Source organism: Rhamphochromis longiceps, linkage group LG18 (genome assembly GCF_057381845.1).
Source record: "Rhamphochromis longiceps isolate RC_006_pf linkage group LG18, R_longiceps_female_GT1.1, whole genome shotgun sequence".
Lineage (NCBI taxonomy): Eukaryota > Metazoa > Chordata > Actinopteri > Cichliformes > Cichlidae > Rhamphochromis > Rhamphochromis longiceps.
In genome coordinates, this window is record NC_140574.1 from 2318688 (window position 1) to 2337156 (window position 18469).

At 46.4% G+C, this 18469-nt stretch overlaps 1 protein-coding gene across 14 annotated transcripts in view; it reads right to left on the minus strand.

Moving 5' to 3' along the window:
* dlg1b (discs large MAGUK scaffold protein 1b) overlaps positions 1–18469 on the minus strand; it is a 102918-nt gene that overhangs the window by 20093 nt on the left and 64356 nt on the right. For 7 of the 14 annotated variants that reach the window (XM_085388826.1, XM_085388823.1, XM_085388821.1 and 4 more), the window contains one exon: positions 17397–17543. The exons of the other annotated variants lie outside the window; for them this stretch is intronic. In XM_085388826.1, coding sequence (XP_085244952.1) covers positions 17397–17543 — 147 coding nt within the window. The remainder of the gene's footprint in view (positions 1–17396; positions 17544–18469) is intronic. 14 annotated transcript variants of the gene reach the window in all.

Genomic DNA, 18469 nt, shown 5'->3' on the forward strand with positions numbered 1-18469 from the left:
TTCGGTCGTAAACAAGACGAGCAGCTGGAGAGTGTTTAAGTATGGATTTAAATGTGATGGCAGGGTGATGTGGCTGTCACACGTGGACAGAGTCCATCGATTCTCCGTGTAGTAACTCGATCTGACTGACCGCAGGTCTCATTCACACACACTCCTGCTACAACACTGTACAAACTGCTCTGCGTGTCACCACAACCACCATCACCCAAACAGCCAGTTCTCCAATGTGACCTTGAACTCACCACAGCAAACAGGAGTTTTGAGCAGCAGCAGGTTTTAGTCTGTTTCATATAAAGACTCCGACACTGAGTCTCCTGAAACCTGACTGTAGTTTTTAGTCTCAGCTGATTTTACTGAAACTCTACAAACATCAGCACTTGTTGATCTGACTCTGTGCTACAATCTGTGTGTCCTTTAGAAATCAATCAGTGGTTAAAGGGGAACAACCTCCATCCATTCACCCGCCCACCGTCGGCTGCTCGTTTCTGTGGAACAGCCTTTAGCTCCCACTCTCCTTTCTAACAAAGCGATCTTTTACTTCTTTAAACGTACGGCGCTCAATCGACAAAGTTTTAGTTCCCGCAGTGGAAAAAGTAAAAATCTCTGAACAGGTCACATGATGTCGCTACCTTGCTGTAAGCGAAGGGCACCCAGGAGATCTCCTTCCTGGCGCTCTTGAGGACTTTGGCCGTACTCTTGGTCGGGCTTTTCTTCACGCTGTCCCGCAGGTTGAGGAACCGACTGCGAGCTCGACAGGACGCCGGCACGGTGCAGGCGGTGAAGGTCGACAGCGACGCCTGGACCTGCGGGTGATTGAACGACTGTTGCTGCTGCTGTCGGTGGAGCTCGATGGCGTGCTGCCTCTGCAGAGGGTGCAGGTGGGCGATGGACTCTTGTAAGCTGGCGTTGACCCGCGGCAGCTTCTTCTAAATCCTCAGTCCCTCGGTACAGCTTCAGCAGGGGGCCGATGTCCTTTATGTCATTACTGAAAAGCAGCGGATATTTCAATCTGGGAGCTTTAACCCCGACAGCCAGTGATGACATTGGCACAGACCCTCAAAGGTCAAAGGTCACAGCTGTATCTGCGACCTCACGTCCGAGTTTCTACTGACGCTAAAGAAGCGCTCAAACCGCACACCCACATGTTCACCATGACGTCACTGATCGTTTCACCTTCAACTCCCAAAAATCAAACGAAGAGCTCGAGGACCGATTTCATTCAGCTCCAATAACACGATCAGCTGGCAGGTTTACAAGTAAATATCTGCAAACAACGTTAAATAAATGTACCTGAACACGGCACAGCTGCCAAATTAAGACACGCCTCTTTGCTCCACATTAAAACTACGATAGCATCGTCCTCGCTGCTGTCGAGTTTCAGCTCCGACTCAGTCTGGCGACACTTTTTGCTGAACGCGTTTCTATTGTGGTTCTATTGTTCTCACAATGCTGTCGAGCGTAACCAGCGTCGCCTTCAGGCCGTGTTTTTCACTCCACAGCAGCCTCTTCATTTCATGATGGGCCCACTCGGCGTTTGATTCAAAGGTGAACTTGGTAACTGGTTTTAGTGGAAACATCATCACTGGTCTGAACGAGCCAGCAGCTGGCCAATCACATGCTGCGTATTAGACGTCAGACGTCTCGTTGCAATGCTACGTGCTGCTGGGGAACTACAGCATCTGACGGATGTGTTTTTGACCTGAACACTGCAGAACAAGCTAACTTTAACTAGCACCAGCGCTCCCCGACAGCAGCAGCCTCCGCACAATCTGCCCATGAACGCCACACCGGCAGCAGCTCCACTCGTTTGTTTCAGCTCGAGAAACAAACAGCCTTTAAAAGAGTGGATCGTCTTTCTACTGCAGCCATGCTGCTGTTTATTCATCTACTAAGAATGAAAATACACAAAATAAAACCTTTGTAAACTGTTCAGACACAACCCATAAATGTGTGTGATGCACATGAATTAAATGAATTAAAAAAGGATTTTTTAGATCTTTTTTCTGTTTCCTGTTTCAGTCAAAGATTTTCTTTCACGTCTACGTGTAATTTAACACCCCTGCGTGCACATGAAACATCACAGAGGAGCGAGCGGCGGCCCTCACCGCTGTGACCTCTGTTATGCAACAGCAGGACCTCGTGAAGCTGCTGGCAGGAAGCGCCGCTGCGTTTCCAAGAGGCTTAATTGTTGTGCTGCAGCAGCAGAACCCGGAGCCCGTGGAAAACCAACAGCTGCTAAAATTAGCCCCGCACATCGACCGCATTGATCCGCCAGCCCTACTTCTGCGGCTCCGCTCGCCAGAAAGCTGCTGACAACGAGGCTTAATTACTCCCAAAAGACACAAAACTGGATTAACAAATGCAGCGACACAGAGAGGGCAGAGGTTATGATTTCATCTATCAGAGAGCGATCGATGATACACCATCAAATCCATAACAACAACCAAAACCAATCAGACGCCCAATACGTCAATCGATTTATTGACCGATCAGGTTTCCAAGCTGATGTTTGACCCCGATGAACTTACACCACTGACATAACATCAGTCCTTCATATAAATATCATTAACACAGCTGAGCCCACCTGGAGTTTATAAAATTACACAATTAGTATTTTTAATTTTTCTCTCAGACTTTTACAGTTGATGATTTTACCTGATGACATCTTTTCCACACGACCCCAAACTTATCATCGCAGTCTGTATATAAAAGATGGACGGCCTCAAACTGACCATTTTCACCATCTTGACCTTCAGTCAATGACATGGTAGCCCCGCCCTGAATGTCCCGTTTTAGTCCTTTTAACTTTAATGGTCCTTCATCTCCAACACGAGCACCTCGTTTTATTCAACAGGACACAAAACTGGAGCCTGAAACCATGAACTCATCAGCGGAGTCTTAACCAAGGTCAGAGGTCAGAGGAGTCTCCCCCTGCTGGTTTATTACAGAGAATCTATGTCCTGCTTTCAGTAAATGAGGCACGTGTGTCACTTTAGTCTTCAGTGTACCAGCGAAGCCACACAGATCAAACAACCCCCCCCCCACTCGAGCCCCCCACTCGAGCCCCTCGTTAAAAGTGTAGCTGCAGTTTTTTCTTAGCTCACTGCATCCATAACATGGATCTGAATGTCCGCTGGTGGGAGGAGCCACAGACGCTTTGGACCGAATCGGTGATGAAGCCATAACGTAGCGACGGTGTGACCACAGACCACCACTTAAAGATGGGAGCTTGAAATGTGCAGCAGATGAATCCCCAACCAAAACACGTGGATCACACCATTGCTCATGTATTCGGTCGTAAACAAGACGAGCAGCTGGAGAGTGTTTAAGTATGGATTTAAATGTGATGGCAGGGTGATGTGGCTGTCACACGTGGACAGAGTCCATCGATTCTCCGTGTAGTAACTCGATCTGACTGACCGCAGGTCTCATTCACACACACTCCTGCTACAACACTGTACAAACTGCTCTGCGTGTCACCACAACCACCATCACCCAAACAGCCAGTTCTCCAATGTGACCTTGAACTCACCACAGCAAACAGGAGTTTTGAGCAGCAGCAGGTTTTAGTCTGTTTCATATAAAGACTCCGACACTGAGTCTCCTGAAACCTGACTGTAGTTTTTAGTCTCAGCTGATTTTACTGAAACTCTACAAACATCAGCACTTGTTGATCTGACTCTGCTACAATCTGTGTGTCCTTTAGAAATCAATCAGTGGTTAAAGGGGAACAACCTCCATCCATTCACCCGCCCACCGTCGGCTGCTCGTTTCTGTGGAACAGCCTTTAGCTCCCACTCTCCTTTCTAACAAAGCGATCTTTTACTTCTTTAAACGTACGGCGCTCAATCGACAAAGTTTTAGTTCCCGCAGTGGAAAAAGTAAAAATCTCTGAACAGGTCACATGATGTCGCTACCTTGCTGTAAGCGAAGGGCACCCAGGAGATCTCCTTCCTGGCGCTCTTGAGGACTTTGGCCGTACTCTTGGTCGGGCTTTTCTTCACGCTGTCCCGCAGGTTGAGGAACCGACTGCGAGCTCGACAGGACGCCGGCACGGTGCAGGCGGTGAAGGTCGACAGCGACGCCTGGACCTGCGGGTGATTGAACGACTGTTGCTGCTGCTGTCGGTGGAGCTCGATGGCGTGCTGCCTCTGCAGAGGGTGCAGGTGGGCGATGGACTCTTGTAAGCTGGCGTTGACCCGCGGCAGCTTCTTCTCGCCGTTCACAGCTTTAGACAGGAAGTCCTGCTGCAGGTAATGAGTGGTCATCTTCCCAAATGGAGGAGGAGGAGCTGGGGGAGGAGGATAAAGAGTAAATGAAAGATGCTTCCTTCGAGTCCAGAATGTCCAACGCCTACGACGAGACGGCGATACTTCCAAACGCTGCCGTGTTACTCCACCTCCGGCACCACAGCGCAGTAACACTCCCTCTCTTCTCTCCCGGCTCACCCCTCCCTGCCGGCTGCTCTTTCTCTGTGACACCCTCCCTCTCGTCTTCTCTCGTTCTCCTGCCAATTAATCGGCTCCAGCGAGCGAGGCACATGTCAGCGCGAGGGGGGGTGACGGGCAGCTCCACTCGCATGAATAATCGATGCTGCCCCCGGATTCAGACACAGCGGCGTGCGTGTCAGCAGCGAGGGGGGAGTGCGACGAGGACTCCCGGTTAGCGGCAGGCGGGCAGGAAGCTGCTTTAAGCCTCTGCTGTAGAGAAAAACCCGACGATCCTCACAGGCTGCTGCGTCTCCACAGAGCTCCACCTGAAGCTGGAGGTGAAAAACATGCAGGCCTTCTCTCTTTTCACTTAAATAAAATCTGCACCGTGACAGCAGCGTGGACGCTCCTGGTGGATATATACTCCATCAGACCTCCACGGCCTGGTTACAGGTGCAGCTCTGCAGGAACGTCGCTCTGACACTGTGTTTTCCTCCAAGTGAGGTGATAAATTATTCACATTTAGCAAAATATTGTTGAAACTGCCCACAGATTATGTTGGAAACACTTTTAAAAATGCCAAACTGTCCCAAAGCTACATAAACAAAAGATCTTGGCTCAGAAATCATAAATGCAGATTTTGTTTCCTGGGATTTCCTGAGTGTGCATGAGGAGAACGAGCTGCAGCAGATAGAGACGTTTAACACTGAAATCTCACACTTATACCTGCACATCATATACTCTGACATTTCCACACCAACATCCAAAAACTGCGTTTCACTGAAAATAATCAAGTCTGTACCAAAACTCAAAGCTATGAACGCACTTCCTGTTGTGGCAGATGGTTCATTATATGGACTCAGAGCATTCAGGCTCGTTGTGAACAGACAAATTAATTATACGACAGAATAACCATCGCACAGGAGGCGGCGTGGGGTTCATTGGACGGAGGTTTGATTTCGTAAATGGATGTAAAAAAGCCGAGCGGCCAGAGCCAACAGTGTGTTCTCCCCACAGTCCCCGAACGCCTCACCTTCATTTACGACGATGGAGAGACACCTCGACTTTCTACTGGTGTAAATCTGCTCATACGACGCCGTCATGGAGGCTGAGCCACATGATTCACAAACAGCAGAAAGTCGACGCACCGAGTGTGTCACAGTAAACAAACACATCAGGGCTCATCTCTCTGCTCCTTCATCACCCAGCGTTTACAGCCACATCACGACTCCACGGTGAGGGCCGAGGAGAAGCACCAAGGATCTGCTGGAGATTAGGATTAAACTGCTGCTGTGTGTCTGCAGCTCCACCTACAGGCCACTCACGTCAGCACACGGCTGCACTGTAAACAAACCAGCGATTCACAAATACCAACAGCTTTTCAATGGCACTGCTTGTTCTACACAACATGGGTGGTTTTAGTCATGTAAAGGAGCTGTGGAGGATTAACCTAAGTAGTCTTCCTCCTTCCTCGTTAATGTGCAAATTTATGCAGCAGGAGCTCTGAAGTCTGCTGCAGGGAAAGTGGTTTATACAGACTAAAGCTTCTCTCGCCGTCCGTTCTCCAACACTAAAGAAAATATTAATCTCAGGTGTGAGAACACAACACCCGGCCTCCAAAATAAAAGTCTGGCTGAAGGTGTGAACAGTGCAAACATCTTTATCCACATCACAGAAACCGAAAGTGGCCCCATTTTAGAGCTGGGCGATATAAGATTTTTTCATATTGGGCGACCGTGGCTCAGGGGGTTGGGAATCGCATCTGTAACCGGAAGGTCGCCGGTTCGATCCCTGGGCTCTCTGTCCTGGTCGTTGTGTCCTTGGGCAAGACACTTTACCCTACTTGCCTACTGGTGGTGGCCAGAGGGGCCGATGGCGCGATATGGCAGCCTGGCTTCTGTCAGTCTGCCCCAGGGCAGCTGTGGCTACAACTGTAGCTGCCTCCACCAGTGTGTGAATGTGAGAGTGAATGAATAGTGGTATTGTAAAGCGCTTTGGTTACCTTGAAAAGCGCCATATAAATCCAATCCATTATTATTATTATTATTATTATTATTATTATTATTATTATATCACGATATGTTTTTTTCATTTCAGGCGATAACGATATCTATCACGATATAAGCCAAATAACTATATTTGTAAGATTTAAATGTGCCGTTGCTCACAAGTAAAATGTGAAATAATCAGCAGCTTGTTTTTATTTAAATATTTATTTCCCATAATAAGTTCAACAGGGTAGATGTACTTAAGGAACATGAGACTTTTTCAGATAAATAAAGGCAAATATTGCAAACTACACAAAAGGCAGCCGCTAAAGCGTTTAAGTTTCAAAATAGAACAAACAAAACAGCCTAAACTGTCAATTCCACTTAGAAACAAAATATTAATTCTAAAAATAATCTTAGTTTGTTTACAGAAGAACAGACAAAACTGACTAACTTTTGTCAGTATCAAATAAACTGAGAACTAAAAGGAAATTCTCAATCTCTCCTTGTTGTATAGCTGAGCTTTTCAAACAGTTTTAACAGTTACTTTATTCTGACAAAAGCCAAATGACGAATTAGCACTTCCAGTCAGAGACTGAGCTGCACCGCTTTATTGTATTTCCAGACTTGCGTTCGGCACATTTACAGTGCAGCTGCTCTGTTTTTGTCAGACTTGAAATAGCAGAAATACCTTCACACTACGGAACTTCTGTGGCCCTTCCACTCGACAATCTCTCCGGCGTTGGAACCATCATCTGTTTTATCTTCGGTAACCTTCGGTCACGCTCTCAGTTGATTTTTCTCTAGTCGGCACGCTCATTTCCTCCATTACCCGGGCGGCACGGCGGCTGGCTGCTTGCCAAACAAATACGTGCGGCGCCAGTGTTCTGGGAATCCATCCTACCTGGCAAACCATCCTACGCGTTGTTTCTGCGCACAACACGAAATTCAGTGGCAAATTGTCCTACCTTTGTGAATATTAGCTAGAAAAATACTCTGACCGGTAAAATTAACTGCCAAACCAACCTACCTTTGTGAATATTAGCTAGAAAAATACTCTGACCGGTAAAATTAACTGCCAAACCAACCTACCTTTGTGAATGTTACCTACAAGCATACTTTAACGGGTAAAATGAAGTGGAAAACCATTCTGGCTGTATGCATATGAGCAACAAGCATACTCTGATGGGCAAAGTTGGGTGGCAAACCATCATACCTACTTAAATTGATGCTGGAATTGCTCTGTGACAGCAGAAATGTGCATAAACTACTTACGGTAGCATGTTTTGCCAAAGTAGGATGGTTTGTCAGAACACCGGCTTGGGACTTGTGCTGTACGTAATAAGTCACGTGACGTGACGCTGCGGCTGTGATTGGTTCGGCTCTGCGTTACTTAATTTGGATTGGCTGGTTTTTTTTTTGTTTTTTTAAGAGGACAAGAGAGATGAGGCCTATCGCAATAGTTTAATTTTTCTATCGAGAAAAAGTTATTTCGCAACACATATCGTTCTATCGCCCAGCTCTACCTCATTTCACAGGAAACTGCAGGAACACAGCAGGTTATCAGCAGAACCGTGGAGGCCTTTTACGACCAGCTTTAGGAATGATCCATTTGATTTTGTGCTTTTACAAAACGACATCATCTGCATATAGCGATAGTTTCCGGCCTGTTTGTGTTACTCCATAACAGCAGCAGCCAGAGGATGTGAGATATTTCTGTCACGATTTCTGCTGTTTGCTTTTCTTTATAAAAACTAAGAGAGAAAAAATCCGCAGATTTGTGTTCAGTGAGTTAAAACAGATTCACGGACTTAACTACAGGTGGGTCAATCGTGCTTACTGAAATTCCAGAAAATTACTTCAGAACGAAATCATTTCAATTCTGTTCAGGTTGGTTCAGTTTGAGAATCAGAGAATCCCAACACCACCACAATCCCCAGTTAGCAAATATTTGGCAACGACTGAGAAGAACCCTGTTTTATGGGTGATTGCAGCGTTATCACTGAAGTAGCTGACCCCATGTTGTTAGGGTTTACCTTCAACTAGGGGTGGGCGATGGAAACGATAGAAACCATATAAATTTGGCCAACGATAGAGATTTTGACTATACCGCTCTATCGCGATAGCGCATGTTGATGATGTCATCAAATTGCGCCTGTTTTGATCGAAAGCATCGCAGCGGCTAAAACCATTATCATCTGCAAATTATGGCGATTGACAGTCACAGCAAAGAGATGAAGCACTTTTAAAATAAGGGGAAAGCGAAAAACCGCGCTTCCTCCACTTCCGTAACATTGATTCATTAATGCTGAATTCTCTCGCAGCTGCTCTGTTCCCATGTTGTTGCAGTATATTAATAACTAACCTCGTATTGTGGATGAATGATCTCAGTTGTTCCCCTGACTGAAGTTTGCCCGGTGTACAGCATCCTGCTATGCGATTTCATTTGTCCCAAACCACCAGAATCCCTCACGTTAACTTTTAATGAGTGGAAAAAAGTTGGCGTTCATCCTCCAGCTTCACTGTGCTAAAGTTATGCTAACATAGCTGTGTCGCTAGCAATCACGTAGCACAACATGTTTAGGTGGAAACTAGCGAGCGTACTTCCTGTTAACTTCTAACTCCGTTAAATTGAATAAATTCTGTTTTCATGGATGTTAAACTTAATTGTTACACCTGCTAAAGCAGCAACGCTGATCGTTTTATTACAGATGAAAGAATTGTGTTGACATGAGTCACACCTGACGGGACAGGAAACAGATTACAGCCATGAATCAGAGCTCCGAGTCACGTCTGGACTGCTCTGCCCGAACACTAAACAACCCACGAGGGAACAGAGGAGTAGAACTACCAACCCACCCAGGAGAGTCACTTTGGATCTGACAGTAAAATCTTCCATTTAACAGTTCAACTGTCAGAATGAAAGATGAAAGATTTGGACTTCGGTGATGTCTGGATGTAATTAGAGTAACTTTGACATGAACACAGACCTGCATCAGGTTCGCCTGCCAAACAAAGTAACGTCTGCTGCTCGGGGTAAATTAAACCGTGCATTTCAACAGCCCCGCACCAAACACAGCACTTCAGTCATCACGTCACATTATTACTCTTTCCTCACACTGTGCTCATGTACAACAGTCATTAATGGTGCTTTTAGCTCTGTTTGCCTGCTGGGTGTCATATCTCTCTCTGAAGAAAAGCAGCTAATGATCGTCTGACAGCTGCAATCTCACCATGACTCACAAACTATAAACAATCAAACTTTCCCATCATCAGCTCCAGTCCTCATCTCACCTCCTGCGTGGCCTCTGATCCAGGAGTCGTCACAATCAGCTCTGAAACTACAAAACTACCCGAGGTTTGATTCCAGCTGTGAGCTCGCTCGTCGGCGTGATTGTTGGGCTGTGACGTTCGTGTCAACAGCTGGATTATCACCACTCGTATTATTTTCCATGAAAATGTTGTCCGCTGACTTCATTTACCTAATTATAACTAAACTCAGACGTCCATCTGGAAGTGGTTTATCTCAGTCTACCATTTCCACAACTTTATGTCACCAACCTCATGACAACATTTCAGCCAATCAGCATTCGGACTACGCACCGATGATGTGCTGCTCGCCCCCTGAAGAACCACACCTGTGCATTTCACATCATTCCTTTCTGTGTGTAGTCGAAGAACAATGCTAACCCACAATGACCACGAGTCTGACTTCAGACTCATGTTAACATGTTTAAGAGTTGAATCCTGCCAGGACCTCCTGATGTGACCGATGAGAACAGCAGGAACGATGAAGCAGACACTGATGAGATATTTGGGTCACAGGTGAATCGGCCTGTGGACAGAGCCCACAGTGGCAAACATTTCACCCACTGCTCAGCGTTTTACTGGAAAATAAAAGGATGACTTCCAGTCTCTTTCTCACAGTGAGGATTACAGAGTAATATTAACGATGCTACGTTGTCAGGTGTCGTAGGAACGGCATCAGAGATGGAAAAGTTGGATCAGTGCGTCCCTGGGAAGTCCAGCGTGTTCCCGTTTGTAACAGAGTCTGATCCTCCACCCGGAGGCAGCACGAATAAACTGAACATCAACATATGATCCGACTCGGGAGGCGTGAAAGCACCTGAGGGGAATTATCGCCTCTTTAGCTGCTAAACGATCCTCAGCTGGTTCGTTGCCACCGAAAACGCCTTCCACGTCGTCCAGGCGTCGCGTCATAGCCCGCTGTAACCATGACGCCACCCGTTACAACCTCGCTGTGATAAAAATACAGCTGCAGACGAGCATGTATGTTAACGTATGAGTGTGTGTGTGTGTCAGTAAACGGGGGGAGGTGGTCGGGTAGCGCTGTGTGTCAGGAGCCTAGAGGTTGCTAGGCAACGCCAGGGAAGGCATGTGCTACTGCAGGGGTTCCTCACATCTGCCCAGAACATGATGCTGCTGTTTATGCAGGTAAACCTGTTCAGCGTAGCCACACAGAGGCAGAGAGCGGGTCAGGGAAACCTGCACAGGTACGACACCAACACGGACCCCCGAGACTCCGAGCGCCACCTCGTCCTCGCCGTCAGATTCAAAGCACAGCTCTGGAACATTCACACATTGAGACGACACGTTAATGTAAAAACCCGCTCACGGCCGCTGCAGCCTTATCAACAAATCACCTCAGTGACACACACACGCGCTGCCGCATGTTCTTTATCACGACGTAAATCTGCTGGATGCGGATCGAGGGCGTTTCTGGACCAGATGTGAGCGTTTGTGCGCGAGCCGACACATGACGCAGCAGCAGCAGATCTCCTGTTGCAACTTTTACACATCAGCCAGCAGCGTCACGCAGCAGACGGCCCGATCAATACGTTCACCACACACACACACGGGGGAGTGCATGACCGTATGAACACACGTGCTAGGAAATGAGTCACGCTGCACGCTGCAGCACCTCCCCCTACCTCCTAACCTTTGGGAGGATTTATTTTCCTCATAGGTGGGAGGTGGAGGAGCTGGAGGAGGGGGGGCGACCTACCAGTAGGCGCCGGTGGAGCCGCTTGGTTCTCCTCAGGGTGCCCATGATGCGGCGGCCCATCTTTTTGGCGTACCACACAGAGTTGAGCATGTTGATGCCGCCACTGCTGCTGCGCTGAAGGTGGTGTGTCGCCTCCTCGCTCCTGCTGCAGGCTGCGGGGTGGCAGAGGTGGTGCTGGCTGGAGAACAGACGATGGGAGGGGGCTTCACTCCACCTTGGGTCCCCCCCACCCCACCTCCTCGTCTTCTTCCTCTCAGACACAAACAGGGAGGCTGCAGAGGAGCCGACGGAGGTGACCGGGAGATGAGCCGAACCGCGGTCGTCCTCTTCCTGTCAGCGGGGATAAACGCTCGTCGTGGCGCGGGGGTGACGGGGGGAGAAAGCGCGGAGCCTCTGGGGGGGGATTAACGTGGCGACGGGGTGAGAGAGCATCGCTCGGCAGCCGGTCGGCGAGCCTCCGTCTGTGTGGAGCAGACAGCAACAGCAGACTGCAGGGCTGACGAGAGGACGAGCGAGAGAGAGAGCGTGTGCGTGCGTGTGCGTGTGTGTGTGTGTGTGTGTGTGTGTGTGTGTGTGTGTGTGTGTGCGTGTGTGCGTGTGTGCGCGCGCGTTTAAAGAGAGCGCAGGCAGGGAGGAAGTTGGTCCTCTGATCTCTTCTCTCTGCAGTCTGGAAACCTCACACAGTCTTCCTCCTCCTCCTCCTCCCTCTCAGCGGGGTTGGTCCAGCTGACCTTTGTCCTACTTCAGACTCCGAAAATGAGTCAGCAGGGAAGACTCCGAGTTTTCCCGGTGTGGAGATCACAGGAGTGGCGGTCACGACAGCACAGTGAGTTCATTTAGAGCAATGGTGGCAAACATGTGGTGCTGGGGCCAGAAACAGGCCACCCAGGGTCCAAATCCGGCCCACAGGAACATCAGAGATCAATGGACGTCTGCACGTCTCAAGGAGACCACTTTTTATTTCTGTAGCGCAGCATTGATATAATTTTGATAAATCTAGAATACAACATTTTTCTTTAGTCATTTAAATGTTATAGATTAAAAACTATGATTTATAACACGCAGCTGTAACCTGCACTCATCATTTGTTTTTAAATGGCTGTTATTATTCTGCAATTTTCACTTCATTACGTGATTTTGTACATTTTCCTTTTAAGGTCATAAACCTGAGAACAGGAAGTACAGATGAGTCCAAGTCTGTCACATGATGAAGCAAAGTGTCCGTTTCATTAACATGCACCGTCAGCATCAGAGTCACATCACTCTACGTCAGCTCTTCGTTCTTTACTGCCTGCTAAAAAAATATATCCGTATGTAAGTGGTGCTAGTCTGAAGGCTGGGCCAAAATGTCAGTCTGGTTTTATCCACCTGCTCGCCTGCTTCCTTTTGTCCAAACGAAATAAATGTTTTCTTATTAAAGTATGGTGCATATACTGCATTTAACCCTTTACAGCCGATCGGAGCGGGCACGCTCTGTTTTGCGTAACTATTTTTAAATCCCGGTAGCTCTGCAACCAAGTAAGCTAGCGCAATAATTTTTTTTGCATATGAAACTGGAGGAGTTGTACTTACATCTTATGCCATCAGCTTGTCCTAGGTCACAGTTTCCTTCCACATATAGCTTTGCAAAAACTGCATAAAAATCACTTGCAGCAACAAAAACATGATATTCCAGAAACACGCTTCGCCGATCCATCAGCTGTTTGTAACACTTCCTACGTCCATCAGCGCGAACTATCACATGACCGCATGACCTGCCCGAAACCGGAAGTGACGTAATTTTGCGGAAATGTAGTTTTTTACGATCGGGGCCTTATGAGCTTGTGTTTTACTTGTTATGTGTTTTAAAAAGTTATGTTTGACTTTATGACTTTCTGTGTCGTTTCTGGGATGCTTAAGACTCATATTGCACTGCTGGAAATAGTTTATTTTGATGCATATGCTGTTATTTTGCAAATTTGCACTATAATATTTATTTTCGTTTTTCCTGCAGTATATAAAAATTGGTGTATTTCAAAAATAAAACTATGAAGACACTCAAAATAAATTTCCTGTGGTGGGAAACTAGTTTGTGTAACTTTTTTGTATTTACAGTTTTGAGGGATAAGCCTCTTAAATTTCTCTAACTAGAAATATATGTTAAAAAAACAAAAACGATTTTCAATTTTTTTGTAGTTTATTGCACTTTTTTGCAATTTATGTAATTACTATGCACCTAATGCAGACATATTATTAAAGTTTGGGCTATAATGGTTGTATTGATGTATAGCAACTTGAAATGCTCCCAAAAATGGCTCCACAGCATGTAAAAATATAATATAAGCTCTGGCGAACTTGGTTCTATGGTAGGTCTTAAAGGGTTAAAACTGTCAAACAGCTTTAATTTGTATAATTTTTACTAGATTGATATCAAGAGTCTAAAGTTGTGGTCATATTCTTAATAAAACAAGACTTTCTGGTGAATCATGTTTGTCTCAATTTTAGTCCTTTAAAGGTTTTCTGCTGTAAGCGCCGTGTTGGGCCTGAGGTCACTGATGAAAACAGTGATTAAAAGCTTCTCTTACAGACACTAAACCTCTGACATGGTGTCCCACCAGGCTCTGCCCAGGACACGCCTTTCAAACAGTTACCTGATCCATAAGCCAGAGGAAACACACCTGTACGATGATGACACCCCGCTTTACGTAGCAGCTGATCCTGATGACCTGAGGCCACCGTGTCCTTTAAACCAGGCTGTGGATGAACCCCAAAGACCAAACTTCATTTTATACAAAGAGAAGAGAGCGATGAGTCAAAAGCTTCACATTTATTTGATTTTAAGATGAATTTAAGAGTAAATATGTTGAGTAGAAGTTCTGAGGTCAAGACTCTGAGTTGTACCGAGGTTTGGATTTTTCTTTGTTACTCAGTTTGTTGCACACTTTCACCGTTTCTCGATTACACGAAAACTAATGAACCAAAGTTCCTGAAAACTGAATCGGTACAAACGGGGCAAAAGGAGGAGCACGTTTGGTCCAGATGCAGAACATAGTGTTTAAGGGAAACATTGAAGCCTGTTTGCAGCAGAAACCTTAGTTTCAGGAGAGAAAACCTCAGTAAAACATGTTAGAAATGCATTTTTTTAAATAAATTAATAAATTATCTCACTGATGTGATGAAGAAGAAAACCTGGCACATAAACTTTAAACTCATGTAAGTTTCTGTCTGCTGTGAGATCGGCCACTCGTGTTTCTTCTTACAGTGTACGAACCTATCATAAATGCTTAAATGAACACGTTTTCCCCGCCATCCACGAGTTTCCCGCTCATGAAGACGTCCGCACCGACATTGAACGGTTTCCCTGAAACTTCATAAAGCTTTAAATAGAGCTGGCCCGTCCTCCCCGGACCGACGTGCAGCGGAGACGAAGGAGCCCTCGTTTCATGAGCTCTGCTGCTAAATATACTTGAGAGCAGCTGTAAATCTTTCTGTTGGGGACGAAGAGGAGGGCAGCTCTCCATTTTATCATCACCCCCTCACAGTGTTACTGAAAGCCTCACTAAATCGTTCCTTGTCCTTCCGTGCAGGTTCACCCCTCCTCCTCCTCCTTCTCCATTTTCCTGCCGTCTGGATTTTCTTTGTCGACATTCATCTCCTGTGTTGCCATGGCGCTGCTGAGGACAGCAAGTCGAGTGAGAGGTGGAGAAAACGAGATGAAAAAAAAAATGAAAGGGACAATAAACACAGGGGCGTACAGTACGTCCTCGCGGCCCTCGCCGTCTTTGTGGGATGTGACAGTCCATTTGCTGCGTTATCGCCGTGGAGGCGGTGGAGATAGCATCCACCTGCTGACGTCAGGCAGGGCGGCCGCTGCAGATCAAACGTTTAAGAAACAATGAAGAGCTGGATGAAGAGATTCCTCCAAAGAGTGTTGGAGGTGCTGAAGAGTCTGAGGCACAAACAGCTGCACGGATCAGGGCCAGAACCCCCCCCACCTCTGTTCTTTATCTTTGGACAGTTGCAGGTAAAACATGTGGAAAACAAATCAGTGACATTCAGTAAAGCTGCGGGTCAGCGGGAATCGAACAGAGACCTGCTGCTGACTCATCGGCACGCCTGCCAACACAGGAAACTCCTGCAGTTTGCAAGACCCTCAAACTTCACTACAGATAAGTTGTGCACACAGCCAAGTTTGCGGTTTGGTCTACCGTTGCTCACGTTTCCTGCACTCTGCACATTTCACTCTCAGCTCCAGCTTCACCACCAAACGTACCACAGCAACCAGTGAGGAGTCGAGATGTGTGCGGCTCTTTGCATGTGCGACATGAAGACTTACAGATTCACAGGTGTGAGCTTGTAGAATGAATACCTGTTAATGTGCTGAAGACGATGTTTAGTCCTTTTAAATCGACCTCGGGTTAGAGCTTGGTGCGGGTCGTTTGTGCAGGTGTGATTGAAAACAAACCAAACCGCAGTCAAAGCTACAGGTTTACAAACTCATCGACCGGATCAGAGCAGAGCAAACGACCCACAGGTGAGAAAACGGCCTGAGATCACTTGTGTGACTCAAAACATGCAGGACTTCATCTGCACTGAGTCACTGAGACAGTCAGCTATTACACCATCACCCTTTAACCCTTTAAAGCCGGTCGGAGCAGCATGCTACGTTTTGGTAACTATTTTTAAATCCCTGTAGAACCAGAACCACGTAGCTAGCTCAATAATTTTTTTTTTTTTTTTGCATATGAAACCGGAGGAGTTGTACTTACATCTGATGCCATCAGCTTGTCCTCGGTCACGGTTTCCTTCCACATAAAGCTTTGCAAAAATTACATAAAAACCACTTGCAGTAACAAAAACATAATATTCCAGAAACACGCTTTGCCGATCAGCTGTTTGTAACACTTCCTAGGTTGGAATAGACGTCAGCGCGAACTATCGCATGTACGCCATTTCCTGGCCGAAACCGAAATGTAGTTGTTTTTTTTTTTTTTAATTTACTTATGGGCCTTATAAGCCTATACTGGTGTTTTTAAAAGTCATGCTGGACTTCATGCTTTTCTGAATAGTTGCTGGGATGCTTAGAACAGAAATTGCACTGCTTTAAATAGTTTATTTTGATGCACCTGCTGTTTTCTTTGCAAATTTGCATTATAATATTTAATTTTGTTTTTTCTGCAGTATATAAAAATTGGTGTATCTAAAAAATAGAACGATAAAGACACTCAAAATAAATTTGCTGTTGCTGTAAACTATTTTTTGCAACTTTTCTGTATTTAAAGTTTTGAGGGATAAGCTTCTTAAATTTCTCTAAGTAGAAATATGTGTAAAATATGTGTATTGCACTTTTTTGCAATTTATGTAGTTACTGTGGACTTAATGCAGACATATTACTAAAATTTGGGCTATAACAGTTGTATTGATGTATAGCAACTTGAAATGCTCCCACAAATGGCTCCACAGCATGTAAAAATATAAAGTAAGCTCTGGCAGACTTGGTTCTATGGCAGGGTTAAACACCAGAATTAGCATGTTAGCAAGCTGTACGGGTGCATCACACAGACACCGGCTCACTGACGCTCAGTAACCTCCAAATACAATCCTAACAGTTCCCCAGCGCTCGCGCTCAGACTTCTTGGACGGCCTGTCGGTACACTAACCTCACAGCAGCCATATTACTGTCAGCTAATGTCACTAAACACGCTCCAAAACACTCCCACAGCACAAACACGCACAGAGCTAGCAGCTACAGCCGCCTGTGTCACCATCCACCTGTCAGCCAAAGAGGCCACGCCCCTAAAAATGCTAATTTATTACAGTTTAAACATGTGAGTTTTTACCACAGAGCAAATCATTTGTAATCAGAGCATGTCGTGCTTCAGATAGGTGTGAAACATGATGGCGATGTGAAATAATACAGCAGTACCAAGAAAACAACCCGGCGGGATGGGAAGGTGAGGGGTGGGGGTTTACCTGGATCGGGGGGTAAGGGTTGGAGGAGCAGGAGGGGAGGGGGCTTTCCTCTCCGTGGGGGTAGAGAGTGGAGGACGTAGGGGAGGGGAGCTCCGGGTGATGCTGTCCTAAAGTTGAGCCGTCAAAGATGCACTCCAGAGACGCTACCTAAAGGACAGAGGAGCAGAGGAGGAGACACGGCGGCTCGCTCAGACACGGCAGGAGGAGCGTCACAGACAGACAGACACGGAGGAGCGCTCAGGGAGGCGTCTCCGTACGGATGAAGGTGACATGTTTCTACACTGAACGACCAAAACAACACAGAAAACACTGGACAGACAAACATGGTTCCCTCTGATTGGCTAGTGCACTCGTCTCCACCACCTTTCTGCTTTAACGATAGTCGCAGACACCTCCACCCCCGGGGGCCGCACACATGCGAGACCTGATCCAAGACTTTCGGTCAGCAGGACCTTTTACCTTCGTTCATCTACAGATTCAAACCGACACTCTGTAATTTACATCAACTTCCTCTGAGTCCACTTCCTGTCAGAGGGCAGATTCACCCCATCATGTGATGTTACTGCAATTTAACATTTTCTGAACAATTTGTACTATTGTGCAAAAACATACTGTGATTTATCACTATTTTAAACTGAAGTTAAACTTTGTCAGTTCAGTTTTATTTATTTATACGGCGCCAAATCACAGCAACAGTCACCTGCAGGTCCTTTAGACTGTAAGGCAGACTCCACTACAATAACTTCATCTAACAGCATAATGGTTCTCACTGCAAAATGAGACTGACAGACATGGACACAATGAACGTAGCACAGTCAGTTTAACCTTAACCAACAATTTACTGTGAGAAATCATAGAAAATCACATCTCTGTTGCCGTCTGTCCACACAGAGGTTCACATGTAGTTGTTACACGAGTTTGTCTGTTCTACATGAATCTAAGCAGGATGCCTGCAGCTGCCTGACAGACTCAGACTGATGCCAACCGGCTGTCTGCGTTTGTAAAGTAGATGCACTCATTTGCAAACCTTTGACAACGAGTGCAGTCAGAGTCAGACTGCCACTGTTTGCAGA